This window comes from Salvelinus sp. IW2-2015, linkage group LG15 (genome assembly GCF_002910315.2).
Source record: "Salvelinus sp. IW2-2015 linkage group LG15, ASM291031v2, whole genome shotgun sequence".
Lineage (NCBI taxonomy): Eukaryota > Metazoa > Chordata > Actinopteri > Salmoniformes > Salmonidae > Salvelinus > Salvelinus sp. IW2-2015.
This window is the reverse complement of record NC_036855.1, coordinates 56885626-56905357: the sequence shown is the minus strand read 5'-3', so window position 1 is coordinate 56905357 and position 19732 is coordinate 56885626. Positions and strand designations below refer to the sequence as shown.

At 42.4% G+C, this 19732-nt stretch overlaps 1 protein-coding gene across 7 annotated transcripts in view; it reads right to left on the bottom strand.

Moving 5' to 3' along the window:
* LOC111974518 (tight junction protein ZO-1) overlaps positions 1-17441 on the bottom strand; it is a 162475-nt gene extending 145034 nt beyond the window's left edge. For all 7 annotated transcript variants that reach the window (XM_070447291.1, XM_070447290.1, XM_070447292.1 and 4 more), the window contains exons 1-2: positions 16962-17441; positions 6922-7225 (exon numbers count right to left, since the gene is read on the bottom strand). In XM_070447291.1, coding sequence (XP_070303392.1) covers positions 6922-7225; positions 16962-17056 — 399 coding nt within the window. In that variant the 5' untranslated portion in view covers positions 17057-17441. The remainder of the gene's footprint in view (positions 1-6921; positions 7226-16961) is intronic.
* Positions 17442-19732: the final 2291 nt, after the last annotated feature.

Below are 19732 nucleotides of genomic sequence, written 5' to 3'. Positions count from 1 at the left end.
AACGGTGCAAAGTACAGAGAGATCCTTGATGAAAACCTGCTCCAGAGCATTCAGGACCTCAGACTGGGGAAAACCTAAGCACACAGCCAAGACAAGAGGAGTGGCTTCGGGACAAGTCTCTGAATGTCCTTGATTGGCCCAGCCAGAGCCCGGACTTGAACCATATCCAACATCTCTGGAGAGACCTGAAAATAGCCGTGCAGCGACGCTCCCCATCCAAACTGAGAGCTTGAGAGGATCTGCAGAGAAGAATGGGAGAAACTCCCCAAATACAAGTGTGCCAAGCTTGTAGCGTCATACCCAAGAAGACTCAAGGTTGTAATCACTGCCAAAGGTGAGTAAAGGGTCTGAATTCTTATGCAAATGTGATATTTCCATTTTTTTTTTCTAATAAATCTTTGTCATTATGGGGTATTGTGTGTAGATTGATGAGGGAAAAAACAATTGAATTCATTTTAGAATAAGGCTGTAACGTAAACAAAATGTGGAAAAAGTCAAGGGGTCTGAATAATTTCTCTCTCTCTCTCTCAGTTTTCTGACATCTACCTCTCTCTTTCTCTCTATCTCTCTCTCTCGGTTCTCTGACATCTACCTCTCTCTTTCTATCTCTCTCTCTCGGTTCTCTGACATCTACATCTCTCTTTCTCTCTCTCTCTATCTCTCTCTCTCTCAGTTCTCTGACATCTACCTCTCTCTTTCTCTCTCTTACAATCTCATTTGTGATAGTGATATGGTGCTCCAAATCTTTCAGTGAAGAACACTGACTGCCAGCATAGATAGCCAGGCTAGGCCTTGGGCTAAAACCTCCTCCTCCATCTTGAGCAATAGATTTTCTCTCTGAATTACATGTAACATCTGAAACATTCCCCTCCTATTTGAGGAGTATACGACCCCTAGGGAGGGAATACAAAAAGGGAGATAGAGAGTTAGTTATGTGGTTTAAATGGTTCGCTGTGGGTATTCCTTTTACACACTTCTTCAATGTAAGGGTGTCCCATCGCTAGTCAAGGAAACCTCAAAATTGTGTTCAGTGGAGCCATACAATCACCAGGACAAAGTCCTTGTATTGTGTTCATGACTGAAGAATAGGCAACCCTCCAAGGGACTGGCTGGCAGGGTGTAACAGGAAGGCCATTGAGGCTCTGGGGAACACTTACCCTGTCACTCAGACTCTTTTTTGCACACACACCAATAAAGTCAAAATTAACTTCAGCCGTTAAAACTGTAGGCCTATATGAAATTACAGCATTAATAGAGCTATTAATTCTGACTTCGATACTGATACCAGGTTTAGTATCACAATACTCGATACCATCACGATACTTGATACCAAAACGATACCACAGCAAAAAAAGAAGGCGTATTAGTCAAAATCACAGAATGGCACTTGATCCAGACAGATCTTTTGAGTTCAATATCATTACATCTGAAATGTTGGGATTTTGAATGTATGCATTAATTAATCAATTAAACAATCATACAATCAATTCAACAGTGTTTTTTTTAGCAATCTAACTACATAACAACATAATGGTAATCATTTATTTGAATGGTAAATCTATTGATAATATGGGTAACTCAAGATGTAGCCTACTGTAGGTCTATTCACAATTCAGGTGTGTGGATGCATTGAATTACTGATCTTGTTTTGTTGATTTCATGGGGCTACAGATGAAAAACAATCTGTTTACCTTCCAGTTGGGACTTATTTAATTGTACTGATCAACAACGTTTGCATAGAAGAAGCAATCTCTTTAAGACCCATGACGTCATTCACACAGAGTCTGTTCAAGGCTTGAGCAAAGATAATCTTGACTGGGAGAGACATGAGGTTGGGGGAGACTAAGTGAATGAATACAGATTTTGGTGACAATCAGCTTTGTAATCAGCTATATTTTTGCGTTATAGTTTGCATATAATCACAAACAAGGTACTCTAGTGAATTGATGTTGGCTTCATCTGTAAGCTAGCAAGGAAATCTAGCCTACAAAGCTGGAAGCTACCGGTATCTTCTTGCATTGTGGTGTTCTAGCCTGTACTGGACATTGTTTAGAGGAACAGTAATTAGCCGTTTCAACATTTCGGCCGTGTCGCATTATTCAAGTGTGTTAACTTCTGTACTGCATAAGTGGTAATGCAGCCCAGGCTCCCAGTGAGTTCAGTGGTTCTTCATGGCAGGCTAGAGCTAGCAATGAGGAAGTTGACCAGGCACGGGGCTCTCGCGCTATGGTGACAATGGCTGCGCTGATAGACAGACTTGATACGCTCTCAATCAGTAGACGGCGTGAGACACGTTTGACAGAAGTACCGAAAGTAACAAAAATTCTAGTACCAAATCGTTTTTCATGTTCTAGAATCGAAAAAAAGCACAGAAGTTTCGGTATAACGTGCAACACTAGTGTGAGTGTATTGCTGGATTGTAGCTTGCTATACTAGAAATTAATGATTACATGTATGAGGAATGTGTATGGTGGGGTCAATGGAGGTTGGATAAGAAGTATGGGTCTGGAAAGTTACTAAGTGAGGGACAAGGCAATCACTTGGCTGCGGTCACTGATAAGGTTGGATAGCTATGGATTAGTGAGGAATGGGGGCCGAGGTCAGGTCAGATGAAGGGAGAAGAAATAGCTTTATTACACACTTCACTTAGCTTCCTGACTAGCAACAAATATGTATTGGCTGTCTAAATGTGCAAGGAGGAGTATAAATACTTGTGCTGGTGGAAACATGGCTTTGTCTTTTCAGCGGTTTACCCATTGAGTGAATAAACTTGGTTTGAATAAACTTGTTTTGAGCTTTGACTAGTTGTCTGTTAGTTTTTCACTGTTTGTCAGAACCTAACAGTATGTGTGTGAGTGAGAGCATGAATGTGTATCCACTCAGGATAGCCATGCTGCTCTGTGCCACCTAGGCCAACGGCTGGTCCATTACTGCCACCTCCAGCTCCACCACATCAATAATGGATTAACTTCTGTAAAATGCAAATGGTGCTTTTCTAAATTTAATCATAATGAGTCCCTCTCATGCACAGACAACAGGCCGGCTGCTGTGTAGGTGGCGAATAATGAGCCCCTACCCAGACACATGAGGACAGGCCGGCTGCTGTGGAGGTGCCGAATGATGAGCCCTTACCAAAATACATGATCTCCCAATGACATCCTCATCAAAAACACAAAATAAGCAGATACAGCTGTTAGTTGAGGCTCCTCTTCTACTGGGTAATGTCTGTGTTTGTATCAAGGAGATTCTAGTGAGGGTGGCACAGTAAACACAAGATGTCTCATGACAGGTGTCTAAAGCAAGTGCAAATCTGTGTGTATTTATGTAAGGTGAATGTTACAAAATGTTGGCTATGTAAGAGAGTTGGCTGTTTTAAAGCATGAAATGTCCTGTGTGTTCCAGTGGCCCTAAAAAGCAGTCTTATTGTGCATTAGTGGCAAGTTGGCATGCTCTCACTTCATAAACCGGTGGTTGCTTTTCCGACACCCATCCCCCTCTCCCCATTCAGAGCAATTCATATGAGATGACCAGAGAGGAGAAACCCACTGCCAGCCAAGCCAAGCTGCTCTCAGCTACTGCAGAATCCCAGGGTTGTCATGGTTTTTAGAGCTTGATTCAAGCAGCTTACTATTTATCAGATTACTCTTTTTAGAAGAATAAATCACTCACTCAGTCAGTCAGGGACATATGGAATGCTTTTGGTTTCACAGAACTCAATGCTGAACTGACAGAAGTCACATATTGCATAAGTGAAGGTGTTCTGGCAGTGTGTGTGTGTGTTTGTGTGTGTGTGTCGCTGAGAATGATTACCAAGGCTGCATTGCACTGATTCCCTTTCCATACAAGCTTTCTAGTATAACTGGTGTGCCATCCTGAGAGAGGCCACATAATAACAACATACAGTGCCTTCAGAAAGTATTCACACCCCTTGACTTACAGTGGCTTGCGAAAGTATTCACCCCCTTGGCATTGTTCCTATTTTGTTGCCTTACAACCTGGAATTAAAATGGATTTTTGGGGGTTTGTATCATTTGATTTACACAACATACCTAACACTTTGAAAATGCATTTTTTTTTTTTTTGTGAAACAAACAAGAAATAAGACAAAAAAAATGAAAACTTGAGCGTGCATAACTATTCACCCCCCAAAGTCAATACTTTGTAGAGCCACCTTTTGCAGCAATTACAGCTGCAAGTCTCTTGGGGTATGTCTCTATAAGCTTGGCACATCTAGCCACCGGGAATTTTGCCCATTCTTCCAAGGCAAAACTGCTCCAGCTCCTTCAAGTTGGATGGGTGTCACTGGTGTACAGCAATCTTTTAGTCATACAACAGATTCTCAATTGGATTGAGGTCTGGGCTTTGACTAGGCCCTTCCAAGACTTTTAAATGTTTCCCCTTAAACCACTCGAGTGTTGCTTTAGCAGTATGCTTAGGGTCATTGTCCTGCTGGAAGGTGAACCTCCGTCCCAGTCTCAAATCTCTGGAAAACTGAAACAGGTTTCCCTCAAGAATTTCCCTGTATTTAATGTCATCCATCATTCCTTCAATTCTGACCAGTTTCCTAGTCCCTGCAGATGAAAAACATACCCACAGCATGATGCTGCCACCACCATGATGTTCCAGAGGTGTTGGGTTTGCGCAAGAGATAGCGTTTTCCTTGATGGCCAAAAAGCTACATTTTATTCTCATCTGACCAGAGTAGCTTCTTCCATATGTTTCGGGAGTCTCCCACATGCCTTTTGGCGAACACCAAACACGTTTGCTTATTTCTTTTCTTTATGCAATGGCTTAAAGTCCAGCTCTGTGGCGTAAAGTCCAGCTCTGTGGAGTGTGCAGCTTAAAGTGGTCCTATGGATAAATACTCCAATCTCCGCTGTGCAGCTCCTTCAGGGTTATCTTTGGTCTCTTTGTTGCCTCTCTGATTAATGCCCTCCTTGCCTGGTCCGTGAATTTTGGTGGGCAGCCCTCTCTTGGCAGGTTTGTTGTGGTGCCATATTCTTTCCATTTTTTAATAATGGATTTAATGGTGCTCTGTGGGATGTTCAAAGTTTCTGATATTTTTTTATAACCCAGCCCTGATCTGTAGTTCTCCACAACTTTGTCCCTGACCTGTTTGGAGAGCTCCTTGGTCTTCATGGTGCCACTTGCTTGGTGGTATCCCTTGCTTAGTGGTGTTGCAGACTCTGTGGCCTTTCAGAACAGGTGTATATATACTGAGATCATATGACAGATCATGTGACACTTAGATTGCAAACAGGTGGACTTTATTTAACAAATTATGTGACTTCTGAAGGTAATTGGTTGTTTCCAGACCTTATTTAGGGGCTTCATAGCAAAGGGGGTGAATACATATGCACGCACCACTTTTCCGTTTTCTTTTTTTAATTATTTTTTTAAACAAGTTATTTTTTTCACTTCACCAATTTGGACTATTTTGTGTATGTCCATTACATGAAATCCAAATAAAAATCCCTTTAAATTACAGGTTGTAATGCAACAAAATAGGAAAAACGCCATGGGGGATGAATACTTTTGCCAGGCACTGTATTCCACATTTTGTTGAAGCCTGAATTCAAAATGGATTAAATATATGTTCTCACCCATCAACACACACTACCCCATCATGACTAATTAAAAACATGTTTTAAGAACCTTTTTGCAAATGTATTGAAAATGAAATACAGAACTATCTAATTTACATAAGTATTCACACCCATGAATCAATACATGTTAGAAGGATCTTTGGCAGCGATTACAACTGTGAGTCTTTGTGGGTAAGTCTCTAAGAGCTTTTTTAAATTCTTCAAACTCTGTCAAGTTGGTTGATCATTGCTAGACAGCAAGTCTTTCCATCATTTTCATGCCAATTTAAGTCAAAACTGTAACTAGGCCACTCAGGAACATTCAATGTTGTCTTGGTAAGCAAATCAAATGTATATTTGGCCTTATGTCTTAACCTGCTGAAAGATTAATTTGTCTCTCAGAGTCACACCCTGATCTGTTTCACCTGTCTTTGTGATTGTCTCCACCCCCCCCCCCCTCATCATGCTCAAAGGGATATTTAATCCATTCTAAATTCAGGCTGTAAGGGGTTGAATCATTTCTGAAGGCAGTGTACTTACAACTATCACTGAGTAAGTGGGAGGCTTCCAATTTTCAGTGAGATATATGTCTATATGTCTGTAGAAATCAGTTCAGCCTGTATCGGTAAGGGAAGAGGTTCAAATAGCAACTGCTATTTGAGGACAGAGATCAAAGCTTTGCTTTACACCACACTCCATTAGAATACCATCTCCCTAAGGGAACCCAATAATGCAGCTAGCTAGTGGTTTTATCTTTCCTAAAAGTTAAAAGGTAGTAGGCCCGATTTACAATTATTTTAAACAGGGGCAAAATATCAACTTAATTTGCTGTTCGTGAAGAATGTACTATTTGTCCCCAGATAAACATGAAGTTACGTAACAATATTCATGATTTAGTTTAATAACACACCCATATTTATATTCCCTTGTACGCACTTACTTGAACTTACGTGTAGGCACTTATATGAACTGAAAAGCCCATTTGTACAGTAAAGACAGTCATCATGTTTGCCATTTTGGCAGGGAAAAGAGTAAAGCCATTTCCCTTTTAAATCGTCTCTTCATTGCCTTTGATAATATTAAAGAGTTTGTTTAGATTCATGACCTAACATTCATAATTTGACTGCAAGGGGTTTAGAGAATAGCATTTAAGCAGCATTACGATAATGTATATTATTCATGAGTTAGAAAGGCCGCTGAAAAATTGAGGGTGACATATTATCCATGTCCTCAGAAAACTGTCATTAGAAAGAAAACATGCATATGCACACGGAAACACGCACACGCACACACACACACACACACACACACACATTTTAGTCCATTTAGAACTTACATTGGAGTCGAGCAGGTCTATGCTGTCCAGGCTCTTGCTGCGGTGAATGCGGCCCTTGATCCTGCGGAGGGAGGGCTTGCCCTGGGTCATGGGCAGCGAGAGTGTGGAGGTGGCAAACATTACACTGCATCCTCCTATAGCACCAGAACCACACATAGCACCTGCACGAGCAGCGGCACGAGCAGCTGCAGCATCTTCTGCAGCTGCTTCTGCTGAATCCTGAGCTTCTGTAATGGCAGCGGACGAAGCAGCGGTGCCTATCCCTGTGGCACCTATCCCTGACAATCCATCTGTGGGAGTCACCCTGGAACACAGAGGGAGACAGAGGGACAGAGACACCACATTAGTGTTCACATACAGTACGTACATACACAATCACTACTACACCACACACTTTCAAAATGGAGGGACAAAGCTCAACGCTAGCAGCACAGGAGGAACTGAGGTAAGAGACAGCGGATACTCAGCTGAATACAGGATAGATCAAAACGTTTTTTCCCTTTTCTCTTCATTTCTTTAAAGGACACTTTTCCCTGTTGGGTTGAGAAGCATTCAAGGCAAGTGTGCATAATTGGGTGTAATGTCATGTGGCCCCCGGGGGACTGAGGTATTGAGCATCCTTCCTACTCCTCCATTATTCAGCCAGAGCTAGGCTCTAACATGCACCGCCACACTCTCCCTCTGAAGAGAACCGCTAGCTGAACAGAACCGCCAGGGCCCAAGGCCACACTCATCCCCCCACAGACCCCCAGCCTGCGGGAATCCAGATGTTGGAGAGGATCAGGGCTTCTGGAGGCTGTTCTGTCACAGCAGATAATTTATGCGGCTGCTGCTGCTTGGGGGAAAACTATAACCTTTATACTCATATCCGGTCCCACTGTCAAACAGCCTAAAACTGCTATAGCCTTCCGAGTTTAGGAATCAAACAGGTGATGTGAAAGCTGTGAGGAGGCGAGAGAGGAAGTGGTAGAACTCTGTGTCAAAGATTGTAGGGAAATCACGATTAAGCTCCTAAAGGTTTGTAACTGGCTTTGTAAACGTTTTTGAAATGGCTCCAACTACGGCTGCAGCAACAGCAGCAGAAGCACTAGAGCTCTGGGTATAGAGTGCTTTAGTGACATTACTGCAATACAATAGTGCTGACTACCTAGCCCTCCCTTCTGCAAGCTGATTACTTATTCAAGTAATGTCACGGCATGTATGGTAAGCACTATCGACCTGCAGAAAGTTAGACCTTAGGGCTGCACCGATACACATCTCCTTTGCTTTTAAGAGCAGTAAATGGTATGGATCATGAAAGTGGTCTATTGAGAGGTGATTCTATAAAGACAACAAGACAGGGTCGAATCGGAATCTTCTGTGATCACTTTTGAGTTTTCTGTTGTTACCATTTATTCACAATGCAACAAAGCTTCTCACAAGAAGAAACATGCTTTACTTTGAATTCAAATAAAACGATGAGCATCATACAGAGCATAAGACCACTGCTGCATGTCTATAAGTGCCTTCTATATGTTGGTACCACTGACTGTGTCTCAACAGATTCAGAACAGATGCAAGATAAGAGAAAATAGCACAGAGACCAGTTTTATCTCTGTTGATTCGTGATAGGGCCATACACATGCTGATGTATTCACTGGCACTGAAGTTACCGGCTCCCAAAACCAAAAACCTCTAGGACAAGCCTGGGGACTGCCTCCCCTCAGTGCCCTGCCTGGCATCACATTCCCTGCTCTGGCCCCGTGATGATGGCTGATGGGCAGCAACCCTGATGTAGAGGCTGGAAGCTGCCTGGGCTTCTCTCCCATGACCTCTTCACTCCCCCGCTACTGACCATCCCAGCCCACGCACACCAGGGATTTACTTTCAAAGCTACCAGAGTGCTCTCTGTCTCTCTCACTCACACACACACACACACACACACACACACACACACATACATTGCATTCAATCTGGAGGAGCCTCTGACAACCACAATCCCAGAGTCTTACTGTACATAGCAGCTGTGAAGAGGGGATTCCATTCATACAGCCGAGTGGCAGCTTAGAAAGCCCTGTGGGGTTCTGGAGTAGATTTCTAAGAATGAAAGACTTGCATTCAGATGGATGGTATGGCCCTGTAGCTGTGCTCTCTCTCTCTGCTCTGATACAGGCTATGGATGGCGCACTGGTCATGGTACAGTACCTCTGGGTCAACTGGCCCATACAGAGGGACCATGCAGAAGCTCTATGTGGTACACTCTACTAACCCATCTACATGAAACTAAAGCACACAGAAGAGTCCTTGTAAGAGTGAATACTTTGGAAACTATGCGTTCCAATGAAACAGAAATAAACTTGCTGCATGTGCAAATATGGACTGCTTTCCATGCTGTTGTGGAGTAAGGCAGTAAAATTGTGAGCAGCTTAGACTCAAATACTGTTTGTCCTATCCCTTGTGTACCCTTACAACAAACAATGCCTAAACTTTAAGAAAAGAAAAAAGAAAAAAAAGAAAAATGTAAGCAGTAACTCTTGCGAAAGGTGAAGTTTATGAATATTACATGAAGATTTGTCCAGAAATAGAGAATCTTCCTTACTGCAGAGGACTGAAGAGGTCATCACTGCGTTTTACTGACAACCTCAGCATGGTTCTTGATACACACGTCTTATACCAGCCTGGTCTCATAAACTAGATGTAACATAGTAAATGTAAATCTGGGATACTCAAGTTAGTATGATGTGCTACGTTTGGTATGGTTACATAAGACAGAAGGTTACTTAAGGCAAAGACGAAAGTAGGGTGGTTGGTCTGGGTGGATTGGTGGGCGTCTAGCAACCGAAAGGTTGCGAGTTAGAATCTCATCACGGACAAATTAGCAACTTCTTTTTTAGCAACTTTTCAATACTTACTAATTTTTGGATACTTTGCATCTACTTAGCATGTGAGCTAACCCTTCCCCTAACCCTAGTCTTTACCCTTTTAGCTAACCCTTTAACCTAACTCCTAAACTTAACCCTTACCCCTAGCCTAACTAACATTAGTCAGCTAGCTAATGTTAGCCACCTAGCTAGAATTTGGAACATATCATACATTTTAGAAATTCGTAACATATAACACGAATTGTAATTTGTAACATATCATACTAAATGTAGTCTCTCGGATTTCCGTACAGAATAATACGGAATGCTTTGAGACCAGTTTGCTTATACTGGGTAGTGAACACATAACATTACGACATACCAGAGCTTTCGCCCCTAAACATCTATTATGGATCATCTCTGATTCAGCATTGACGCATTTTAAAAGACATGGATAGAGTTATATCATCACCGCAATAGCGCTAATGGTTTTGAAATGCAGCAGTTTAAGTCCACTGTCCTCACCATGCGGTCCACGTCATACCCAGCTTGTCCATTCACTCAAATAGGACAGTAGGTGTTTTGGAAGCACTGGTACATTAGTAGTGATAATAATGACGACCTATACGTCTTTGATGCCAGATACATATTTAATATAATCAGTGTCGACAAGGTGAACTAATTATCAAAAACAATATGGATGCTTAGATTTGACATGATGCAGTAAGTGGACATTAGAAAAGCTAAATGTCTATTTTACATCATCAACATGGCCTATCTGGGTAGTCAGTGAAAAGTGATACCTGACAGCAGTGCTATAAGTCCTTGACCTTGGAACACAGGAAGTAAAACAAATGTGCTGTGGGGCTGAATGGTACAGAGCAACACAGCATCACATCTAGCACACTGACTGATACATACACCCTACAGCACAAGTGTCAAACTCATTCCAAGGAGGGCCGAGTAGTGTCTGCGGGTTTTCACTCCTCCCTTGTCCTTGATTGATGAATTAAGGTCACTAATTAGCAAGGAACTCCTCTTACCTGGTTGTCTAGTGCTTAAGGATGCACTATGCAGAAATTGCTCCGCCATTTCCTGGTTGCTAGAATTCGAATAGTTTAGCTTAATTTCAGTTTACGTGACAAAACAAGCAAGTATAGTGTAGAGAATCATTGTACCATCTAAACCGCTGTGAAATATATTTTCCATAAACAAAAATATTGCATTTTCAACTGTTTTGAGCTGGTGTACAAAACCAAAAGATGCAAAAACTAAACTATTGAACGGGAAGCATAGAAATAGCACACACATAATAGATCTAGCGCTTTTTAGACTTGCTTTCAATGACAATGACATAGCTATAACTCACATTTCTATGTGAATTTGGTCGGTTCGCCCAAAAACTAACATATTGCAGCTTTAAGCAAGGGAAGCATAGAAATAGCGCACACAGAACATGTCTACCGCTTCTTAGACTTGCGTGCAATGAGAATTACATTTACGTCATTTAGCAGACGCTCTTATCCAGAGCGACTTACAAATTGGAAAGTTCATACATATTCATCCTGGTCCCCCCGTGGGGAATGAACCCACAACCCTGGCGTTGCAAGCGCCATGCTCTACCAACTGAGCCACACGGGACCACAGAATGACAGATCTATAACACACCTTTCTATGTGAATTTGCAGAGACACTCAGCCTTCCGTGGATTGAGTTTAACACCCCTGCTCTATAAGCTACTGGCTCCAGACTAGCTCCATGGTTCAGATGTGGGATGAGTAGACTTAATTTAATCATTGTGGTGATGATGATCAAACATATCCTTAGGTCTTATGTAACCTTCCGTTGACCTTCATATGAGAAAGACTGTACTGTTGAAATTGCTCTCAGCTGTCTACCAAACACATTCAAAAGAGACTGGATTGTCGCTACACAGATCCGAAACATGAAAGCAACAAACGCCTCTCTATTTTCTGTGGTCTATATATAAAACATTCAACTATCAACTCCCTGTTCAGAGTCTATGCATGGAGTGTCAGAAAGTGTTGTCCTTTGTAGGACAAGCTTACTTCAGCATACAGCTCCATAATCAAAGAACAATAGTTCTGTTGGATTTTTTTTTTTTTTTTTTTTAAAGCTATTCAACGTTTAAAATGCTCAAGAGTTAGGATCAAAGCTAGCTTGCAGTACAGCCATTGTGTCTAAATCCAATGGAAAGGACTAGGGCCTTCAGCATCACAAAGTTTAAGTACCTCTGAAGTATTTAGTTATGACAGTTCCTCACACAGTGTGCACCCTCCAGAACAATCGCCTGCACTTAACCGAGACAACAAAGGCCAGAGCATGAGTCTGATACCTCTGTCTCAGGCTTTTCTGTTGGAGGAGAAAGAAAGAACACAGCAGACACATCAATAACTGTATCTGGGCCATTACAGAAACTCACTGCACTGCACAGAAGAGGCCTATGTTTCATCCTGTGAGCCTGAGAGGGACTGAGAGGGACTGAAGGACAGTACGGTCAGCACGTGGCCTACTATAGGCTCTCCTGGCTAAGCCTGGCCGGACCTGACATCCCCTGAGCTCCACCACTACAACACATTACTCATCCACTACAGGCTTCATCCCTCCTGGAGCGTGGGATGACTAGAGAGGCATTTTGCTGCATCCCATTTGCATCCCTGAGATTAACAACGTCATGATGCGTAAAAAAAAAAAATGAAAGGGCCAAAACAAAGCAAAGCATATTAAACCAAGTGAACATCCTTGGAAAATATAATTGGGGAATAAAAAAACAGCAGGCGTTATTTAAACTCTGAGCGCATGAGGCGACCAGGAGAAAGGCGGGCAGGCAGGTGGGATCGGAGGGTTCGCCACCCTGATTAGGTAGGCTAGACAACTCAGACAGATGGATAGACAGATTAGGCCTTTAGACATGTATCTAACATGACAGGCCAACGGTCACATCCGAACACTGTGGTGACCCCTGTGGAGAGGCACATAAAGACCCACCATCAACACAGCACACTACAGCCACACCCCTCATCTTTCCTGATCACGTCTCCACGTGCAGTAGATCCTCCTTATTAGAGAGGGTGAAACACTTACAATAAAAGCACAGCTTGGCATTATGTCTGGTAATGGAGTGTAAAGTGTATTAACCCAAGTCCAGGTTGACACTAGGTTCTGACTAACAGTGTGTAAATGGAATGTAAGAGTAATAAATGAACAGTAGGGCAGGAACATCTGCTCAGCATCTGGGTGATGGGGGATCTGTCCATGGACTGCACTGAGGTGAGGACAAAGCCTTCCTTAACCCTAACCTGAAAGGTGAGAGCCGCAGGGCATCTCACTGAGTGTGAGCTAACTCCAGTAAAAGGCTTCTGTTTCTTTCTAGAAAGAAACAAAAAGTAGGGTAGTTGAGTCACCTTGTCATACTTCCTAGACTCGTGATGTATTCACTTGAGAAAGCTGGATATAGTTCCTAAAAGAGAAATATAAAATGCCCAGTGTAGAGGACATTACCAAGTTCATATGGGAAAGGTACATGGGGTTAGCTAGTTTGTCATGTCCTCCGGTGTTTGTGGCGCGGTGACAGATTCCATCTTCTCAGCCTCCTGCGAGTCTTCATGACAGACATGAGTCATTCCGGCCGGGAGCATCTTACTGACTCACAGATTTTAACAGTCATGCTTCTCCACGTCTGTATCTTCCTGGAGGGGATAAATGTCTGATAGGTCTTGTTGTCATTGCTCCTCCAGCCAGGCTTTTAGAGGAGCAATTACTGCAGCTACATTACCGTGAGGTCACGAAGGCCCCGAACACGGGCTCAGTGCTGAATTAATGCACCGTTGGTCTGTGTGTGAAGGGAAAACTACTGTTTTTTGGAATCAACTCCACAAATTCAGTGAATATATTAATCTGATTAATGAATGACAGAGAGAGAGAGAGAAAGGTGGGGGGTGAAAAAGACAGTGACATTAAGATCAGAATCATGTCTGTGATGTGTGTCAGGTCTCTCGAACCTGTGTGCACCTACGTTGTAAACTTTCATTCATAGGCTAGGTTGTAGCAACCTCATGATGGGTATAGGGAACATTTGAGTATCATGTAGCCTAAACCTATCGCTGTTACATTGAACTGGGTGAATGGAATATGAATGACAGTCATTCAATATGCTGTAATAGAAATAAGACCACGCTCATAAAAAAAGAATCATCCTCCCTCATCTTAAACGGCACTGACCACCACTGGTGTACACTGAGTATACCAAACATGAGGAACACCGCCCCCTTATGCCCTCAGAACAGATTCAATTCATCGGGGAATGGACTCTACAAGGTGTCAAAAGCATTCCACAGGGATGCTGGCCCATGTTGACTCCAATGCTTTCCACAGTTGTGTCAAGTTGGCTGGATGTCCTTTGGGTGGTGGACCATTCTTGATACACACGGGAAACTGTTGAGCGTGAAAAAAACAGCAGCGTTGGAGTTCTTGACACAAACAGGTGCGCCTGGCACCTACTACCATACCCTGTTCAAAGGCATTTAAATATTTTGCTTTGCCCATTCACCCTCTGAATGGCACACATACATAATCCTTGTCTCAACTATCTCAATGCTTAACATGTGTCCTCTCCTTCATCTACACTGATTGAAGTGGATTTAACAAGTGACATCGTTAAGGGATCATATATTTCACCAAGATTCACCTGGTCAGTCTATGTCATGAAAAGAGCAGGAGTTCTTCATGTTTTGTACACTCAGTGTATATTAACAGCCATCCTCCTATCCTTTTTTATGTGGTCAGTGTTAGCTCCACCCCTGTCTCTTATACACATCTAGATGTGTATAAGAGACAGGAGCAGGAGTTCTTCATGTTTTGTACACTCAGTGTATATTAACAGCCATCCTCCTATCCTTTTTTATGTGGTCAGTGTTAGCTCTGTCTCTTATACACATCTAGATGTGTATAAGAGACAGGGATGGGGGCAGCCACAAGTCAATAAACCCAATTTAATCTGTTCCCTTTAGTGCCATAAACCAGCTGAGAGGAGATTACAACCATTCTGGCCAATGACTCAATACAAAACAACAAGAAGTTAGCCTAGCAGGGGCTAACTGGCTTCTGCTTGGGGCATCTAACATGTCCATCGGTCCGTCAGGCAATATCGTAATCTCCTTTTAATGGGTATCCCCCTCCCCCCACCACGGGATGGGATGACCCTGAGATCCACCGCACTGCACTGCCTCTCTTAAGGGAGCAGTGTCAAAAAAAGAACCACAGTGCTTGCTGCTGCTCTCTCAACACTAGTGACAGCATTCACACAAAGAAAGGAGGAACACATTCTAGAATAGAAAACATTCTTCCCACTCCCAATCTGAGGATTTTTGACTGCTGATCTGGAATTTTKTTCACACTCAGAATTGGAATGTTTTCATAAACATCCCCCAGAATTAGCTCTGCTAGATCGGATACAATAAACCAATAAACCACTGTTTGTTTGTCATCGAAGACTAATACCACTGAATTTGGCCGGATTATGTCACATGCTTAATGTCATTTGTGTGGATTACAGATGAGGAAACAGTGCACATGCAATCTGGCGGAAGAAAGAAATACCAACCAATCCCTTCCATTGATTCCCTACTAGAATGATTGATTTTCTTATTTACTCTGATTAATTTACTTATTTACTTTGATTTTATTTATTTATCCTGCAGCAGTAAGGGTTTGATTTCATGATATGGTGGTTACTAAGACACTAAGTAAAAGGGTTTAGGAGAACAGCCAAACAAAGGTAGTTGACACGGCTTTGTCCTGGTCTTACTGTGACTACTGCAGTATAATACAGAACCACTCCATGTTTCCATAGGTTGAACTGAACTAAACCACTGAGGTATTAGGTAAAGGGAATATAGTATGGTGGTCACATCTGGATGGACGAATCGTGTTCTGTATAATGGATGGATGGTAAATGAGATTATATGTCAATCTGGTTATCAACAGACAGGTGGGAAGGCTGAGATGTAGACACGCACCACAGAGAGCGTGACAGGGGTTCTGATGATTAGATGCACCCATCAACAGGAACTCCTCCCAGTGATATAGCTTACTGTGCACCAGTAACTCCTGTTTTACAGTAGTATTGAACAATGACTAATAACTGTAGGAGATCATGTTTCATGCTACATATTTTCACGCTATTCATTTGAATTAGATGCAGAGATCAAAAAATGATGATAGCAATAATTATTCCGATTTCACAGGGTAMTATTACCATTTCTAACAAGGGGGTAATAATGACATGATGAGAAAGAAGGAAGTGGACTGTGTGAAAGGCAAATGTACTAGAATCAGAAATGTCACAAAGACAAGGACAAAATCGAGTCCACATAGTATATATCAGACTATAATATAATGTCTCTGACATATTTTGACACATTGTGTCTAGATAACAATGCCTTTATTACTCTGTTTCACCTGGTCTTTAATAATTTCTGGATCTTTCTAGATCATCACAGTAAATGTGTGATTTCTTCCCCTGAGAGGGATGTGCCACCACTAGTTCTCCAAAAACAGAGGCACAGATACAACTGGAATGTCGTGGAATTACAACCCCCCCCTGCCCAGTTCAAACATATAGGGAGAGACACAACCATGTACAGGCAAAAAACACACTGGCAGATTACAACCATGTACTACTGGCATACTATCACCCTGCCCAAATAACACACAGTGTAGGCACAGATACAACCAAGTAGGCATTACAAACCAAGTAGACATTGCCTAAAATACATCAATGACAGATACAAATATGTATCGGCATTGGCTAACAATCCCCCTGCCCAGAAAACACAAATACAACAAATACCGGCATACAATCTTCCTCCCTGCCCACTACCACAGCCGTGGCAACATTGAGCACAAAGAGGGAGGCTTGAGCTGACTTCCGCAAACAGCTGCTGCTCACCCTAACTAAGCATGTCACACAGAGAGACTCCCACTCTCCTTGACAACAAAGCTAAAAAGCTAATTGTGCAGCCGGAGCACAAGCACAATGGCTGTGTGGTTCCTCTCTCTGTCTTCCTCTCCGCTGTCATTAGGTAAGACTGATACGGTAGACTGTACATACACTACGCTATCCTCCTCTCCTCTCCTCAGCATCACCCGGGTTCCCCGCACGGTGAAATCCATACTCACCACATCTGTCTCTTAGGAGGGATGCAATTGTCTCTGTTGATGGCAGTCACCCCCAAAGCCATCTGCATCACCGTTATGTATTTCTGGTACTTCATGTTGTCCACCACTACTAGGAATCCACACCACAAACCAGTTTATGGAAAACATGTAATTTCTATTCGCTGGCATCCGCCTGCACCGCGTCTTCCTTGTTCAGCATCAGAACGCCATTTCCAGCGCTGAAGGACTGACAGGGAAAACACTCCCCACGGAGCTCAACAAAAGGTACCATGCCGCTGCAACCCATGTCTGCAATGACACCCTAATCTCATTAGTGCTCAAGAATAGATGGCTAATCCATTCAATGTTAGTCAGGACCACAACATTGTTCTGTTGTTCGCCCTAGAGGCTCTTTTCTTTGGAAAAAAACTCTAGCTAGCGAAACGCTGCAGCGGCACCCAAATGTCCGTGTGTGAGGTAGGAGAGAGTGTGCTGTGCGTGTGTTTAACGAGAGAGAGCAGGGAAGAGAGGCGTTAGAGGGAGGGAGAGGGAGGGAGAGTGAGTGCATGTAGAGCTGAGAGGGGTTCTTGTCCAATGAATAAATCTTGGTATTTCATTTGGGTGCATGATATAGTTTTTTTGTTTTCTCAGAGCAAACACAGGGTTCATAATTAAACCCTATAAAAAAGGGCTGTATAAAAACTTGATTAATGGGCTGATCCTAGGACTGCTCCCAGACCGGTAGTTGTTATACCTACTGAAAGGAAGGAGGAGGGGGAAGGACAGCAGAGAAGAAAGGTAGGAGGGAACAAGATTTTAAAAAATCTCCCACAATGTAATTATATTCTATTATCAACATGTTGATCACATCAATTACACCATATTTAATTAAACATAAATCAGTAAACATTTCTTCCTACCCTATCTATTATTTTTTATTTATTATAATATATTTTTTTACAATTTACAATGTTATCTTACATTTGCAGGAAACAAGGCAGTAAGTGAAACTGAAAAACAGGGTTTGCTTCATCTGTGACAGCTGTCTACCTACTGACCTTGTTGATTTAATCTCAATCTTTTTAGTCAGCCAAACCCTGCTCCTACTGAGGTCTGAAAGGCAGTCACCATTATCCCATCACTGGCTCAATTAAATAGAGTTCAACAACAAGGCTAATTGGGAAAGGGATTTGAGAGATGAGAATGTAACATTCGTTTGAATACAGAAACTGTTTCCAAGTGGTTTATGAACACAATACTACGTATCGTTTTTGTTATTAATGTCCTAAACATACAGTTCTATATTGTTTTTCTGTCCTGACTCACAACGAGGAGGAGTCTCCCTTAACCAAAGATCCCTGACTGTCTGGTCCCAGATTACAGATGATTAGGAATCTAAAAGTGGATTGAGTTAGATTAGCCAGCCTACTGCACACAGATTATTGTATACCGTTTCTGTTCTCATCACAAATAAAAACAAACCATCTCCATAATGAGACAGTTCTTCTCTTTTTCCTGTACAGATATATTCACCTATATTATTCTCTTTTGATACATCCCTGCTCAAGAGTCTTACATAAACATCTCATAAGAATCAGAGGTCAAACCAAGCGGTCAGCAGTCAAAGGCCAAAAGATCCCAGTATCTCTGGGAGGACCACTATTTTCACATTGATTCAATGTCCAATTCTAAGCAACAGTAAACATGTCTACATTTTCAGATACAACAAGAGATGGAAAACACTATACAGAACATTAGACTTAAAAGGCTTGTCCCTTTCCGGTCAGATGTGTGTAAGATACTGTTTCTCTCTCTGCAGCTCTGTGATCTCTGAGTTCATGATCCAAGCACTGGGACTGTTTCAGAACCGCTCGGCCTCATGGGAAGGACCATTAACCTTTAAAGGTTAAACAAGTCTCTGCGTCATCCTACAGCTCATTCATTTGAGCACAGCCACTGGACTGGATACACCAAAACATAAAAACAACATGATTGAATTTGACATACTACAGTATTGGATATAATTCAAACAGCTTGTGAAACTGACGTCAGTGTGGTGCTAACAGTACATCTTCCTCTACTGTCCCTGTAGCCATACCGGTTTGGAACCAGTGATCCTCTGCTTTGCAAAACACACGTGACCGCACTCCTTGACAACGTACACATATTTTGCCACATACTATGCTAAGATGCTAACATGACATGTTGACAATAGAAGAATAAAACATGCAGTTGCTTAGCTAATAATAAATTCAGGGCCAGTGAATGGCTGCCATTTTGTTTCCGTTGTATGTCTATGGGCTGTATTCTGGGAGTAAACAAAGTGCCTGTCCAATCACATTGAGGGATGGGGCAGGATGGCCTGTGTTTTAAATGGATGGTAGAGGTCTGTGTTTCAAATGGAAAATTTGGCCAGGGCACTAGACGTAACGGTTAGTAATCTTTCATTAAGCACTAAGGGATTCTTAATGACTAAGCTGAGCCACAATCTCCTCTACCTCCTCTTAAAGCATGTCACTGCAGAGGAACATTACCACCCATCAGCCTGGCTGGGAGGGGGAGGAGGGGTCTGATGCAAGGTAGGTTATATATCAGATGCCACTATGGATAGGCAATTGTGCAGAAAATATTCCTTCAATGGGCTAAATGTAACATGGACTACATTAGGCCTACATACAAACGGGCAAACAACATCAAATCAAATGTTATTTGCGCCGATGTAGTGCAATGCGTACTGGCGGCAGAGAAGTCAGGCGCAGGAGAGCGAAAACTGATTTACAACGGTGTCGTTT